This window comes from Labeo rohita, chromosome 21 (genome assembly GCF_022985175.1).
Source record: "Labeo rohita strain BAU-BD-2019 chromosome 21, IGBB_LRoh.1.0, whole genome shotgun sequence".
NCBI classification, from domain to species: domain Eukaryota; kingdom Metazoa; phylum Chordata; class Actinopteri; order Cypriniformes; family Cyprinidae; genus Labeo; species Labeo rohita.
The window spans coordinates 332,934-346,373 of NC_066889.1; the positions used below are offsets into that span (position 1 = coordinate 332,934).

Below are 13,440 nucleotides of genomic sequence, written 5' to 3' on the forward strand. Positions count from 1 at the left end.
GAGCAGCACAGGCCTTACAGGGATTCTCATGTATTATTATTCAACCCCAGAATCAAGACAATGAGGTTACGAGTTAATACGGCCACCATCATGTTTTTCCATTATTCCTTCAGGACAAGCGCATTCTCTATTTCTGTCTGTGTGTAAAGAACTGTCTGTTCTAGTCCGATGACTGAACAAGGGTATGTTATGAAATGTATAGGATGTTTTAAGCATGTGCTTTCTCCCTTTTGAGTGGCCAGTGTAAAAGTAAATCACCAAAAGGTGGTTTACTGTGTTACTGAGAACGATTGTTACTCTTCTTACACACTAGTTCCTCCATCGTGTTTTCCCACATGCTTGCCTAACCCAGCGCTTATAGATCAAGCTGCTTTGTGGCTTTCATGAGTACAGCCTCAGATTTGAGCTTTAACACTACAAGTGCCCTATATAAGTAAATACAGTTTAAAGAAGTCAATTCGTACCACATGAGGATTTTCCCCGTTTGCGTTTGCTCTCTCGCTAAGTCACATCTGAGCGGCCGCGAGCGTATCTCGTCGACATTCTTCACGGGTACGAGCGATCAACAAACAGATTCACCGCTGAGACTGAGCATCCACTCAAAATGACGGATATATTGCGCTCCTTTCATGTAGACTAGCATGATCTTTGATGACTGGCCATTTACCCTCCCTGATCCCGCTGATGTTTGTTTTAATTTCATGTAGTCCTCTGCCCCGCCGGGCTGACTTTTTACATGGAAAGAATAAAAAATCATCTGCTCTGGGAAAGCCTTGCCTTTTCCAACCCGTGCCTACAGATGCTTTGAATTTAGGGAGATTTTCCTGCGAGGAGACGAGGAGAGAGCTGCCCGTATTTCCTGTGGATCAGTCCTCAGATGGTGCCCTTCGAGGAGGTCTGCGCTGGGAAACTGACCCGCCGCTGACTGCCAATAACCCTGGGATAAGAGCTCGACAGCAACACCGGTGCTGAGAAACCCAGAGCTGCTGCTCCGCGGGGTCAACCCAAGCCAACCAGCAGGAAGTTCATCTCTAATGAGTCTGAAACTATCATAACTCACCCATTAACATCACATGAGCTGAACGAGGACGTATGAAACTAACTAACTTATACCAATCTTTCCTTCACAGGTCCTCTTTTGTCTGTATTGAATGTAAGATGACCTCAAGTTAAACATATTACTGCACAAAGAGCTCCATCTGCTGACAGCAGTCACAAATTACACAGAGTATACAGTTCATATATTTATGTATTTTTCAATGATTCCAGATACACTTTATGCATATTAACATTGTGATACACATTATACATTGAAACAACAGAACAAAACGAGACAAAATTATGCAGTAGTCGCAGTGGCAGCACAAAACCCAGTCCCTCTGTTAAAAATCAAATCAGATCAAATGAAAGCCTTCGAACAGCTGGAACGCAATAACCGTTGCTATTATAAGAAAGTACCAAAAATATTTTATCCCCCAAATTTCATCATCGCTCATAGAATTTTTCTAAGCATAAAATAAGAATATTTTTATACCTCTGAAACCTACAGAGAATTCTCTACTTCAGTTGGCGTCGAGTTTGGCCATTTCCTGCACGTAGATCCCGATGCTCTCGCTGTCGAACAGCACAAAGTACACAGTCTTGATGGAGGACGACATGGTTGTTACAAAGTAGCTGGAGATGGCCTTCAGAATGAGCTGAGCGGCCGTCTGCTTCGGAAAACCGTTTCTATACAGGAGAAACAGACCGTAACATGCAGCGCCACAGTATTCGGGAAATGTTACGCTTCAACATCCACTTGATGACAATGCAGCAAAATAATCAGCATTTATCAATCAGTGATGACTTTGAGTTACTTGATCTCAAATGGATATAAGTGTATCATTTAGTCTGTACATTTTCCCCAGTTTCGCCTTAAATTATTACTGAACTGAAAATGATCATTTGTTATTAATATTTTTCATTGAGGTTTAAATATATCCCTTTAATTCTACTTATTGATTTAATAAAATCAACCTAATGTTTATATTCTTTAAGTCCGAATGAATCGCAATAGATTTTTTCTTCCATATTGTTATGTACATTTGTATGAAAACAATAAATGTAGGGCGGGACTTGGTTCTATGCATCAGTTGTTGATTGGATGTTGTGATGTGGGCGTGGCTCTCAAGTGTATGCAGATGAGATGAAGACATTGAGGACAAATGTGGTTAAAAATAGAAGCATGCGTTCATGAACTGATCACAGTGACGTCCATTTAAATACTAGATTAAATTGAATTGGGTGTATTTTTCCTGCTGACTTTAATATTAGGGCAGTGAATTACTTTTAATTTCATATTTATTACGGCTAAAGTTGTACCTGCCGCTGCCGATGGAAGGGAAGGCCACAGATTTGAGCTTCTTCTCGTCAGCCAGAGCCAGACAGTTCTTCACCGTCTTATCCAGCATCTCCTCACATTTATCTGAGCCCCAGCCGGGACTGTTACAGTGGATGACGAACTTGGCAGGAAGACCGTATCCGGAGGTCATGGCCGCTGAGGAACGCCAAAGATAATGAACTTATCAAACACACACTTCAACTTATCCACAACTAACACCTTAATATCAGCTCCCGTATCTGAATAAAAGAGTATTCTGTGAGAATTCATTAAAGCAGCTGAACCGTTACTAGACTTTTTATAAGCAGCTTCCTGTCCGACATTACAGACCCTGTTCACACCTGGTACTGACTTCATACAGCCTGTGATCAGATGTTTATAGTGTAAATGTAGGGGAGAGCGGGGACGAAAGTAACAAACTGACTACATTTCCAAGCTACGACAGCACATTCATAACGCAACCCTTGACGGAGCTGAGAAATATCACGATAAATATCATGATTTCATCATTGTTTCCCGTGGTCAAGTCTGGAAAGCAGTTTTGGAGTACAATATGTAAATCATGGGAAGCGGTAATTGTTTTGGATTAGTTGTGTTGTGTTTCTCATTTCATGTGTCACAGTAATGATCAATCTACAGCTTATTTAGTGCTGGAACACATCCTGACGTTTGCCTTGTCAGAGTTTTTCAATGTCAGGAGTTCCTGTTGGGACCAAAGTAACACTACAGTGACAACAAGTGTTTCTTTTGTCCCGCTGCATGCTGATGTAGTGACTTTCTGTGTCTTGCATCATTTATTAAAATGCTTATGTCGAATTATACCAAAAGAACATGCCAAGAGTGAGGGTCAGAAAGACAGACAGACAGAGGTCTGATTCAGTCAGATGTTCATAAGAGGGCGTTATGGACATTGGCCTATATCTGTCAGGAACATCAGTCTCAGAGCGGCTGCTACATCACATTTACTTTAGTCATGTTTAGGTTTTAGCCGTACCGTAGCTTTTCCACCTCCACCTGTGAATTTGCAGTGTTTCCAGATGTTTTTATGCACATCTTGAATTTATGCATACAAACAACTGGATGGAAACATGAATAGGCCTAATGTTACATTATGTTGAGAATTTATAATATGCTGATTTAATTTAATTTTCATATTGTTCATTCTGTTAAAAATGTTTTATAAAAATAAATTGAATAAACAAAGAAATAATTTAAACAATTCAAGTTTGTACAGGGTTTTGAAACATTCGATGAAACGTAAAAATTAAAATGAAAATCTAATTTAATAATTTTTTGCAAAGGACAAAATATGTTTGCAGGTCAGAGTCATGTATGTTTAATAAAAACAAGAGTAACACAAACAAATCTAGCTTGTATTTTTGTGTTACTTTGGTCCCAACCGACGGGGTTGAAAGTAACAATGTGCAACTTATGTTCAGAGTGAAATTATACTGACGTCTTTCTACATTTGTACAAAACACCACCTGGTCTCGACAGGCCGCACTTCTGAGTTATAGGCCACAGCCAAAATATATCTCTGTCTACAACATTGTCTTTGTTAAATGAAAAATGGTACTTTCGTCCCCGCTCTCCCCTACCTCCTGCCACCTCCAGAGGGCCGTTGCTCTTGCGTAGCTCCAGAACCGCCTCCGCGAACTCCTTTCCTCCGATCCTCTCCAGAGCACTGCCTGAGACACACACAGCGCTGTGATGCTGAGCACACGTGTGTCTGAAGCTGCCGTCACTCATGCAAACCCTAACCATAACCCAGCCTGTCTGATGTTATCGCTGCATTTAGTATTGAATATTGAATATTGATTTGCTGCTAAAATGTGTCTGTTTTTGACTGCAGAGAAGCCTGTTTCTTCCAGTCTTCAGCGGTGAGAGTGACAGAAGAGGGCGATTTTTCTAAGGTCTGATTAATGACTGTAAGTCACAGCCATTCTGTAGGTATGTGAGGTAGCGATGAGTTATTGACTTCATCTTTTATCACAACATTGAAACCTGTCTGTTGTTTAGAGTCGAGTGACAGCAGCTTTAGACACAAGAACATCTTAATCATGCTTTACAAAAACAGTTCACACAAAAATACCAATTCTGCTCTCATTTGCTCACCCTCATGTGGCTCCAAACCCGGATGTCTTTTCTCTACTGTGGAACACAAACGTTTTGCAGTTTTTCATACACAAATATTTCTATTACACGACATCATGCAGCTCCAAACAACTCATTTCATCGCTTCTGAAGTCATATGAGGGTTTGCTGTTTAACAATTTAAAAAGAGCTAAATTTAAGTCATTATCCACTGATAATCGTCCCCTCTGATGATTAAATCTGCTGTGACGTCTCTTGAGGTGATTTATTTGAATTGAATATAAATGCATTTCAAGAAACCAGCGTTCTCCTTTTGCATTCCACATTGAAAAGTCATATGGATTTGCAATGACATGACGATGAGTACATGAAGACAGAACTGGTCTTTAAAAAAAGAAAGAAATGGACATGCTTCTTCTGATCCCTTACGTGTCTTTAAAAATGTACTTACACTTTATTTCCCGACTAGCTATTAATATTAACAAGTTGGGTTACAAATGAAACTGATGTTTTGATTTAAAAAAAAAAAGGAATCAGTGAAGACATGTAGGATTGGGAAAAAGTTAGACACAAAAAAACAAGGTGACAAAACACTCAATATTAAAACTCAATAATTGCCACAGAAATCCAAATAGAAAGTAAAGCATTACCCAAATGACCCAAACCACAGCCATGAAACTTAAGTGCTCATCTCAATTTGTTTTCTAGGTAACAGATGACTAACAGCACTAAATCAATTCAATCAGACCAAATCTAAGCGTGAATACACTTTGCCATTTAGAAACGCGCTGTGTATCTTGTTATTTTCAATGAGCGCTATTAAAGGAGAAGTCCACTTTCAGAACAACAATTCACAAATAATGTACTCACCCCCTTGTCATCCAAGATGTTCATGTCTTTCTGTCTTTAGTCGTAAAGAAATTATGTTTTTTGTGGAAAACATTTCAGGATTTTTCTCCATATAATGGACTTCATTGGTGCCCCGATTTTGAACTTCCAAAATGCAGTTTAAATGCAGCTTCAAAGGCTCTAAATGATCCCAGCCGAGGAAGAAGGGTCTTATCTAGCGAAACGATCACTCATTTATTGCGGAAAATAAAAATGTGTATACTTTTTAAGCACAAAAGCTGGTGTAGCACAGGCTCTGGGATGCGCGTTTATGACGCTACGTACTATTGAACAACGCTGAAAGGTCACGCAGAACTACAGACCCAGTGTTTACAAAGTGAACACACAAGACTAAGAAAGTGCAAGTAAGTCAAACGCTGTTTACAAACGATTCTGAAGTTGTAGGAGAAAATAAGACGGAGTTTTCACCATACTCTACCTTTTTTAGCCGGAGTACACAGACCATGAATTTAGACGTGATTCGTAGTAGTGATGGGAAGTTCGGATCATTTTACCGACTCGGACCTTCGAGTCTTGTTCAGCAAAATGAAAGAATCTTTTTTTGAGTCATTTCGTTCATTTTAGCAAAATCAGCATAACGTGACAGCCCCATAAGATGAACGAACGACTCGAAAAACTGAAGACTCGAAAGAGGTGAACTAATTCCAGTACAGAACCTAATAGGATGTTGCACATGCACAACTGAACGAATCACTCCCCGAGACGACTCGTTCTTCGCGAGTCACATTAAAGATTCGTTCAAAATTAACGAATCGTTCAAGAACGACCCATGGACTCGCATCCGAGAACCATGGAGCTTTTGTGCTTAAAATGTATACAAATTTTTATTTTTCTAAAAAAATGAGCAATCGTTTCGCTAGATAAAACCCTTCTTCGTTTAGAGCCTTTGAAGCCGCATTTAAACTGCATTTTGGAAGTTCAAAATCGGGGCACCATATCAGTCCATTATATAAAGAAAAATGCTGAAACGTTTTCCTCAAAAAACATAATTTCTTTACGACTGAAGACAGAAAGACATGAACATCTTGGATGACAAGGGGGTGACTACATTATTTGTACATTGTTGTTCTGGAAGTGGACTTCTCCTTTAATTTCGAGTATGTTTCGTGTAGTCAAAGTGGCAGAGCTGTGGTGTTTTCAGCAGAACTGCTTCTTTACCTACTTCACCACCCATGTAGAAGGTGGAGTTGGTCGGATGAACAACCGCTTCACTTTCGATGGAGGCAATGTCAGCTTGCACAACTTGCAGCTACAACAACAGTCAAACAAACACAGTGAGAGACAAAGGCTGTGGAGAATGAGGTGAAACCATGATGAGGAGACCAAGACCGGTCCGACTGGAAAAGACGAGTGAGAAACACAAACACACGTACATACGAGACTGCTGGATCCATTCATGAGATGACGGATCGCATCCTAAAAAACCTGCTGGGTGAATCTCATCAACCTGTCCGGGTCACATTTTACCAAACCAGAAGAAAGTGATATGAAATATATTTTGCATAAAGAAAAGGAAGACATTTTTAATCAATTCTTTGAACTGTGACTTTATTTTGATGGCAAATGAGAAACCATCACTCTCAGTACCAAAAGGAACAAAATAATGTCGCAAAAATGTCCAATATATGCAGAATGATGTAAAACTCTGAGATTACTACAGTATTAAGAATCAACACTGAGAATTATGAAAATTACAAAACCATTATAGGCATGAGAATGAGATTTATTTCATTACAGTAAAGATTAATTCTAATGGATGGATTATTACCAGATTATTACTGCTTTTATTTAATGCTGGGGTGAAATGTGACCTGGACGGGAGCTTCGCCCATATACCTGTGACAAAACTGAACGCATTGGCTTTAACCAGAGTTCTGTTCACATGGATTTCCAGGCAGCCGAAAGCGGCCATATTTGACCCAGATGTGAACTGCTGGATCCATCAAAGCAGATCTACAGCATGTGAATGAACACGAGTCTCAATGGCAGCTGTAAGCGCTCACCTAAATCATCTTTAAGGTCAAAATCGGCATTGGTGGGGTTGATAACCCCTTCCACGTCGAAGGCAGCCAGGTTAGTGATCTGACTGTGAATGAGATTGAGCTGTGGAGAGATCATGCAGCAGGATGGGAGAGAGAAATCAAGACAGAGTAAAGCAGAGCAGACAAACAAAACCATAAACGTCTAACGGCAGTTTCCGTCAAAGCTGCGCAGAATAATGTTCGCCGGTCAGCGTGACAGTGGTCATAGCACTAAAATGAGTAACAATACAAAAAAGCGCACAGGGCCCAGAATTCCTAGCGACACTCCCGGTAGTTGGTACCCATACCTGCACAAAGGTGCTGCATAAAGTTTGTTTATATTATTATTGTTGTTTCAAAATGCTGTGAGGGGCACTTTACATATTTCCGTTTTTTGACTTTAATACTGTTAGATACGTGACAATACACTGTATAACAGCAGTGACTCTGAAATGAGAGGCCCGTACAGCTTCTACATCCTGATCTGGAGTATAAACACGTGCAGGACGATCATCTCATGTAGTGTGTGTGACACGAAGATCGTCGGCTCTCTGAACGATGCGCGCATTCATGCTAACCCATCTATTTCGATGTGTTCAACTAGAACATGTTTTTTAAAAATTCAAAATGAGTCTTGAAGATGTTTCATTTTAATCAATCAATATTTCAATTCTATGCTTTTTAAATTGGGGTTTCTGATGAAAATACTTCCAATAGATCTCTATTAGGTTTCTTTCTAAAACATTTTATAAAAAAAAAAAAGCTTAAGGTTTTAATATCTCTGATCACAAACACTAGAATATAGAAATAGTTTCTACTGTTTCTACCGTCTGATCACACTGCAGAAAAGCAATGCTCTTCCTCAGTATTTTGCGTTGTTTTTCAGTAATCTAAACACTCAACATACACTGAGATGCAAAACGTCATGACATAAGAAGATCTTGTTTTCTTGAGAAACTGATCAAAATGAAGTGAATTGCAAACAAGAACAAATATCTGCCAATGGGCTCAGAAAAGTCAAATCCCGCCCAAATGAAAATCCCACAGTGACAGATATTTGTTGTTAGGGTTAGGGTTAGGCATAAATTCACTTCATTTTGTTCAAACTCTCAGAAAACAAGACTTTATATCTTAATTTTACATCTCAAGTAAACGGATCATTCCATGTCAACTCTCTCAATTTTTTTATTTTGTTAATATATGTGTATATTTCTGGTCAAAAAAAATGCATAGATTAAACAAGAAAGACAAAATATGAAATGCGATGGATGTATATTTACTGAGTATTCCACTATTCAAAACAAAAAGGGTGTCATTATTAAAATTCTCACCTGAGAGCACAGGAGGGTAAAAATGATTTCAGAAAGACTGCAGCACTATTATGTTATTCTTACACAGACACTGGTAGTTCTGTTAGTAAAATCTCTGTCGCATTATATGACAGTGGTGGCTGTTCAAAACTGAGAAAAAGCCATTCTCAAGTTCAAGTTTGCATGGCTGTAACTCAATAATTATTAAAGATCTCTTTTTGTCCTTATAGATGTCGGGTCTTAACAAATGTATTCTTTTGATATCAACACTTTTAAGGCCCTATATGGATCAGTTCCAGAGATATGGGGATGTTTATGTGGATCCCTGAGTAACATGATGAGTTTTGATTGTTTTCCAAAGAACAAAGAAAATCAGTGGCTGTCCTGTGATCAGGAATTCAGTCTGCATTTAATATTTTAAATTGATTACTGACTAAAACAAATGACTCACAAGCCATATTTCAAGATCAATGCATATGAACAGGCAGGATTTGTAATCGATGCATCAAGACAATAAGTGCGTCATCACACCCCTAACAGCTAGAGATGTTTCATAAGACAGCAAGATGATTTTGGACTTTAGCAGCTTGTCTGAGCAGAAGAGCGGAAGGACAAAATCAAAACAAACATTTACTGTAGTAAGAGTGCAGTGTAATGAATGCAGCTGTACCTTCTGGCCGAGGAATAAGCTTTTGGAGGAGAGAACAGTAAAGCCATCGGCCGGGCCGCCCGCAGTAGTGCTGCCGTCTGCACCCGCTTTAGCCATCGCAGCCCGTCTCTGTCACACCAACAACACAGCAGAACTAACTTCAGCTCATACTGCACCGCCTTAATGCAGCCAGTGATAATGCTACTGCATATGAGAGCACAGAATTATAATAAACAGATACAAACTTGTTAGGATTTGTATGACATGTCAGAGTTAGCATAAGGTGTTGAAATTAGTGTGACATGTTATGGTTAGTATGATGTTAAAGGTTAATATAACATCTTAAGGTTATTGTTATATGGTGTGTTAGAATTAGTATGATGTGTCAGAGTTAGTATTACATGTTAGTATAACATATTAGGGTTAACATAACATGTTAGAGTTAACATGACATGTTTGAGTTAGTATGTTTGTTAGTATATTGAGTTAGTATAATGTGTAAGAATTAGGCTGCGTGTCCACCAGAGTGTTTTAGCCAGCTGAAAACGCCAGGTGCTCTGCCGAAAACGCCCAGCTGAAAACGCTTAAGAGTGCAGTGTTTTTTTCCGTTGAGATGCTATGGTTGTTATGATACAAAATATCCCCTTAAGTAATGGCAAACGCATCGCGAATGAAATGTTTCTCCAAGCATCATTTTTTATAACAATAATATGGTAGTCTGGCAATTCAGTCTGTTAAAGACATAAATACATTAATAACTTCTCCAATGTTGTTTAGCCATAGTACAAGTAGGGTCGTATTAGTCTCGTCCCTCCTCCATTCTGATTGGTTATCTGACTAGAAGTGTCAGTGATGAACAGAGCGTTTTGCTCAAAGCTGAACATTCTTCAACTCTCGGCGCAGAGAAAAAAAAACGACTGAACGCTCAGCACGAAAAAGACACTCAGTGCTCAGTACACTCCCATTGAGAACAATCGCAGGGAAAAACGCTTTGGTCGACACGTGGCCTTAGTATGACGCATTAGAAGTAATATAATATGTTAGGATTAGTATGGTGTGTCAGAGTTAGTATAACATATTGGAGGTAGCATGGTGTGTTAAAGTATAACATGTTTGGGTTTGTATAACGTGTTAGAGTTACTATAATGTGTTAGAGCTAGTATGACATGTTAGGGTTAGTTTGATGTGTTAGTATAAAGTTTTAGAGTATTAGAGGTAGGCTACTTTTTTGTGTCAGAGTTAGTATAACGTGTTACTATAATGAAGTGGTTCTCAATCCTGGTCCTGGGGGCCCCCTGGTCTGCACATTTTGCATGTCTCCCTTATAACACATGATTGAGATCATCAGCTCATTAGGAGAGAGATCCATGAACTGAACTGACGAGCTGATGATCTCAGTCAGTAAAATAGGGAGACATGCAGGATTGTTATTACGGTTAGTATAACATGTTAGAGTTAACATGATGTGTTTGAGTTAGTACAGCATGTTTAGGTTAGTATAATGAGTTAGTATGACATGTTAGAGGTAATATAACATGTTAGGGTTAGTATGGTGTGTTACAGTTAGTATGATGTATTAGAGGTACTCTGACGTGTCAGAGTTAGTATAACGTGTTAACATAACATATTAGGGTTAGTATAACATGTTTGATTTAACATGACATGTTGGAGTTAGTACAACATGTTTGGGTTATTATAATGTGTTAGGGTTAGTTTGACATGTTAGGGTTAGTACGATGACTTAGTATAACATGTTACCGTTAGTATATCATGTTAGAGTTATTATGACGTGTTAGTATAATATGTTAAAGTTAGTAGAATGTGTTTGGGTTAGTATAATGTGTTAGAGAACGTGTATAACGCATAAGCATGATGTGTTGGGATATTATAGCATGTTAGGGTTAGAATAACATGTAAGGGTTAGTATGATGTGTTACAGTTAGTTTAATGTGCTAGGTATAGTATGTGTTTGGGTTAGTATGACTTGAATACCTTTACTCTTGAGGACTTTTTGGTACCCAGTTTCTTGACAGCTGCTTTGTTGGCGGTCTTGGACTTCTGGGTTGGTGGAGGAGGAGTGACGATGGCTTCAAGCTTTGTTTTCGATCCTCTCTTCTTAGAGAGAAGCTCTGGGTGGATGTTGGGTAAAACTCCTCCGGCAGCGATGGTGACGCCCCTCAGCAACTGCACCAGTGTTAAACAGAGACAGGGAACAAATCTTTGCATCCAAAAACATGTCAATAGGATTTCATAGTCTTTCATTAAAGTTTAGACATGTTGTTTTTATTTGACATGCAATAAGACGCTTGTTTCTGTGCGACTTTGCTGTAAAAGTCAGTGGCAGTGTGGGATTCTCAGTCGTTTAGTGTATGACCTCCAGTTTTTCCTCAGTAATTATCAACAAAGTTGGCAGGCGTTTGATGCGTAGCGTTTTAAAAAAATCTCAGTTTTTTGTGCAGTGCAGTCTATTCCAGTCTGTAACTGATCCATTTCCAATAATACTACAGTATATCAAAAAAAACTTTGGCTTTATACACTCTGTTCTTCATTTCTGCATATGCGTGGTTTGAGAATATTTCATCCTGAACTTGTTACCTGATGAAGTTCCTCATCATTGGCGATGGCTAGTAAAATGTGTCTGGGCGTGACGCGGCCCTTCTTATTGTCTCTGGCTGCATTACCTGCCAGCTCCAGGATTTCAGCTGAAAAATCCATGCAAGAAGAGATTCATGATGAAAGAAGGACTTCTAATGAAGTGCATCTATATAGGCGGTAGAGACGTAACGCACCTGTCAGGTACTCTAGTACCGCAGCCATGTAGACTGGAGCTCCAACGCCAATCCGGTATTTGGGAAGCCCTCTTTTAATGTAGCGCAGCATGCGTCCCACAGGGAAGATCACGCCGGCCTTAGTGGACCTGGACGTCTTGGAGATCTTCTTCTTCCCACCTCGACTGGACATGATGCCGCTCTGCTCTGAGGAACTGCACACAAAACATCATTAAGCTTCCCCGTCCTGTCCATGTATTTGTTCGTTCTGCATTATAATAAAGTGTGCAGGCACAAAGAATAAAGAATGTTCATTTCTGTGCAAATATAAAATGTATGTACTAATCTAATTACGATCAGTTAATACTGTAATTAGCAAAAACGTGGTATTATATGGGTGACATGAATATGAAGCATATGCTTTACATGTCAGAGACTTCAGATGATGTGTAGCGTAAATGAGTTTAGTGCATTATGAGGCTCTTCGTGAATTAAAACACGTCCACTTTCTTCTAAATGGCGGGGCTGATTAACGCACACCAGTGCACAAATATGATCCTGTCATGTTTTATTCTGTAACGAACAGCTGACATGAGCGCATCTCAGCACAGTTTGTTGGCAGCGATATAAAATTCAGCACTGTAAACTAAAACCAAATCTGACGACAGTGTAAATGAACACGCTGTATCAAGTACTTCGTGTTTATGCGATGAAATCTGAGATGTCATCAGTGTGACTGTGATTCAATAATAACGCGCGTCTCATTCCGCGATGTTTTGGTTTGTTACATTCATTATTTGTGTCATCGGCGGCGCGGTGACAGCGGGAACTTCCTGGTGAAGCGAAAGTGAGAGTCGCGGCCCACAGACACGGACCCTCCGGAGCGCACGGGAATCACTTAAAAGTGTGGAAACGCGAGCGCGCCGATGACTTACGGTAGGGCGATGAGGCGTCGCGTTCAGTCCACCGCTGCTACAGCCTGACAAGCTCAAACAACGTCCCCGACACCCACAATCCACAGCGCGATTGAGAATCAGAGCCCGACATCTGTCAGCAGAGGCCGCTGTGGACGAGCGGGACGAGCGCGCGTCTGTCTGTGCGCTACAGGGTTAAGTTTGTGTAGTTATGACTAAAAGAAAAGTATGACTATGAAATAACTATGCGTTTAAAAACATTTTGGATAAAACAGTTGATAAAAAATATGCATTAGACACATTCTGCCTCACTTTGGTGTCTCTGTTCTTGAAGCTCGACAGATTGATCAACTCTGTCCAACATGTAGACTTGTGGGAGAATGCTGCTTTACTCC

General features: G+C 39.7%; 1 protein-coding gene across 3 annotated transcripts; it reads right to left on the reverse strand.

Annotated features, from left to right (window-relative positions):
• Positions 1-1,118: 1,118 nt before the first annotated feature.
• On the reverse strand, positions 1,119-13,204 carry LOC127152945 (core histone macro-H2A.1). Of its 3 annotated transcripts, XM_051093858.1 has the most exons (10): positions 13,067-13,204; positions 12,153-12,346; positions 11,959-12,065; positions 11,356-11,547; positions 9,385-9,492; positions 7,387-7,486; positions 4,496-4,531; positions 3,979-4,068; positions 2,362-2,536; positions 1,119-1,728 (listed from the first exon to the last, which is right to left on the reverse strand). In XM_051093858.1, exons 2-10 carry the CDS (start codon positions 12,322-12,324, stop codon positions 1,563-1,565), a joined length of 1,146 nt encoding a protein of 381 aa, XP_050949815.1. In that variant the 5' UTR covers positions 12,325-12,346; positions 13,067-13,204; the 3' UTR covers positions 1,119-1,562. The 3 variants fall into 3 exon arrangements, with proteins under 3 accessions (XP_050949815.1, XP_050949816.1, XP_050949817.1); XM_051093859.1 differs by lacking the exon at positions 4,496-4,531 and having other exon boundaries at positions 1,121-1,728; XM_051093860.1 differs by lacking the exons at positions 4,496-4,531; positions 7,387-7,486 and adding an exon at positions 6,542-6,632 and having other exon boundaries at positions 1,131-1,728.
• Positions 13,205-13,440: the final 236 nt, after the last annotated feature.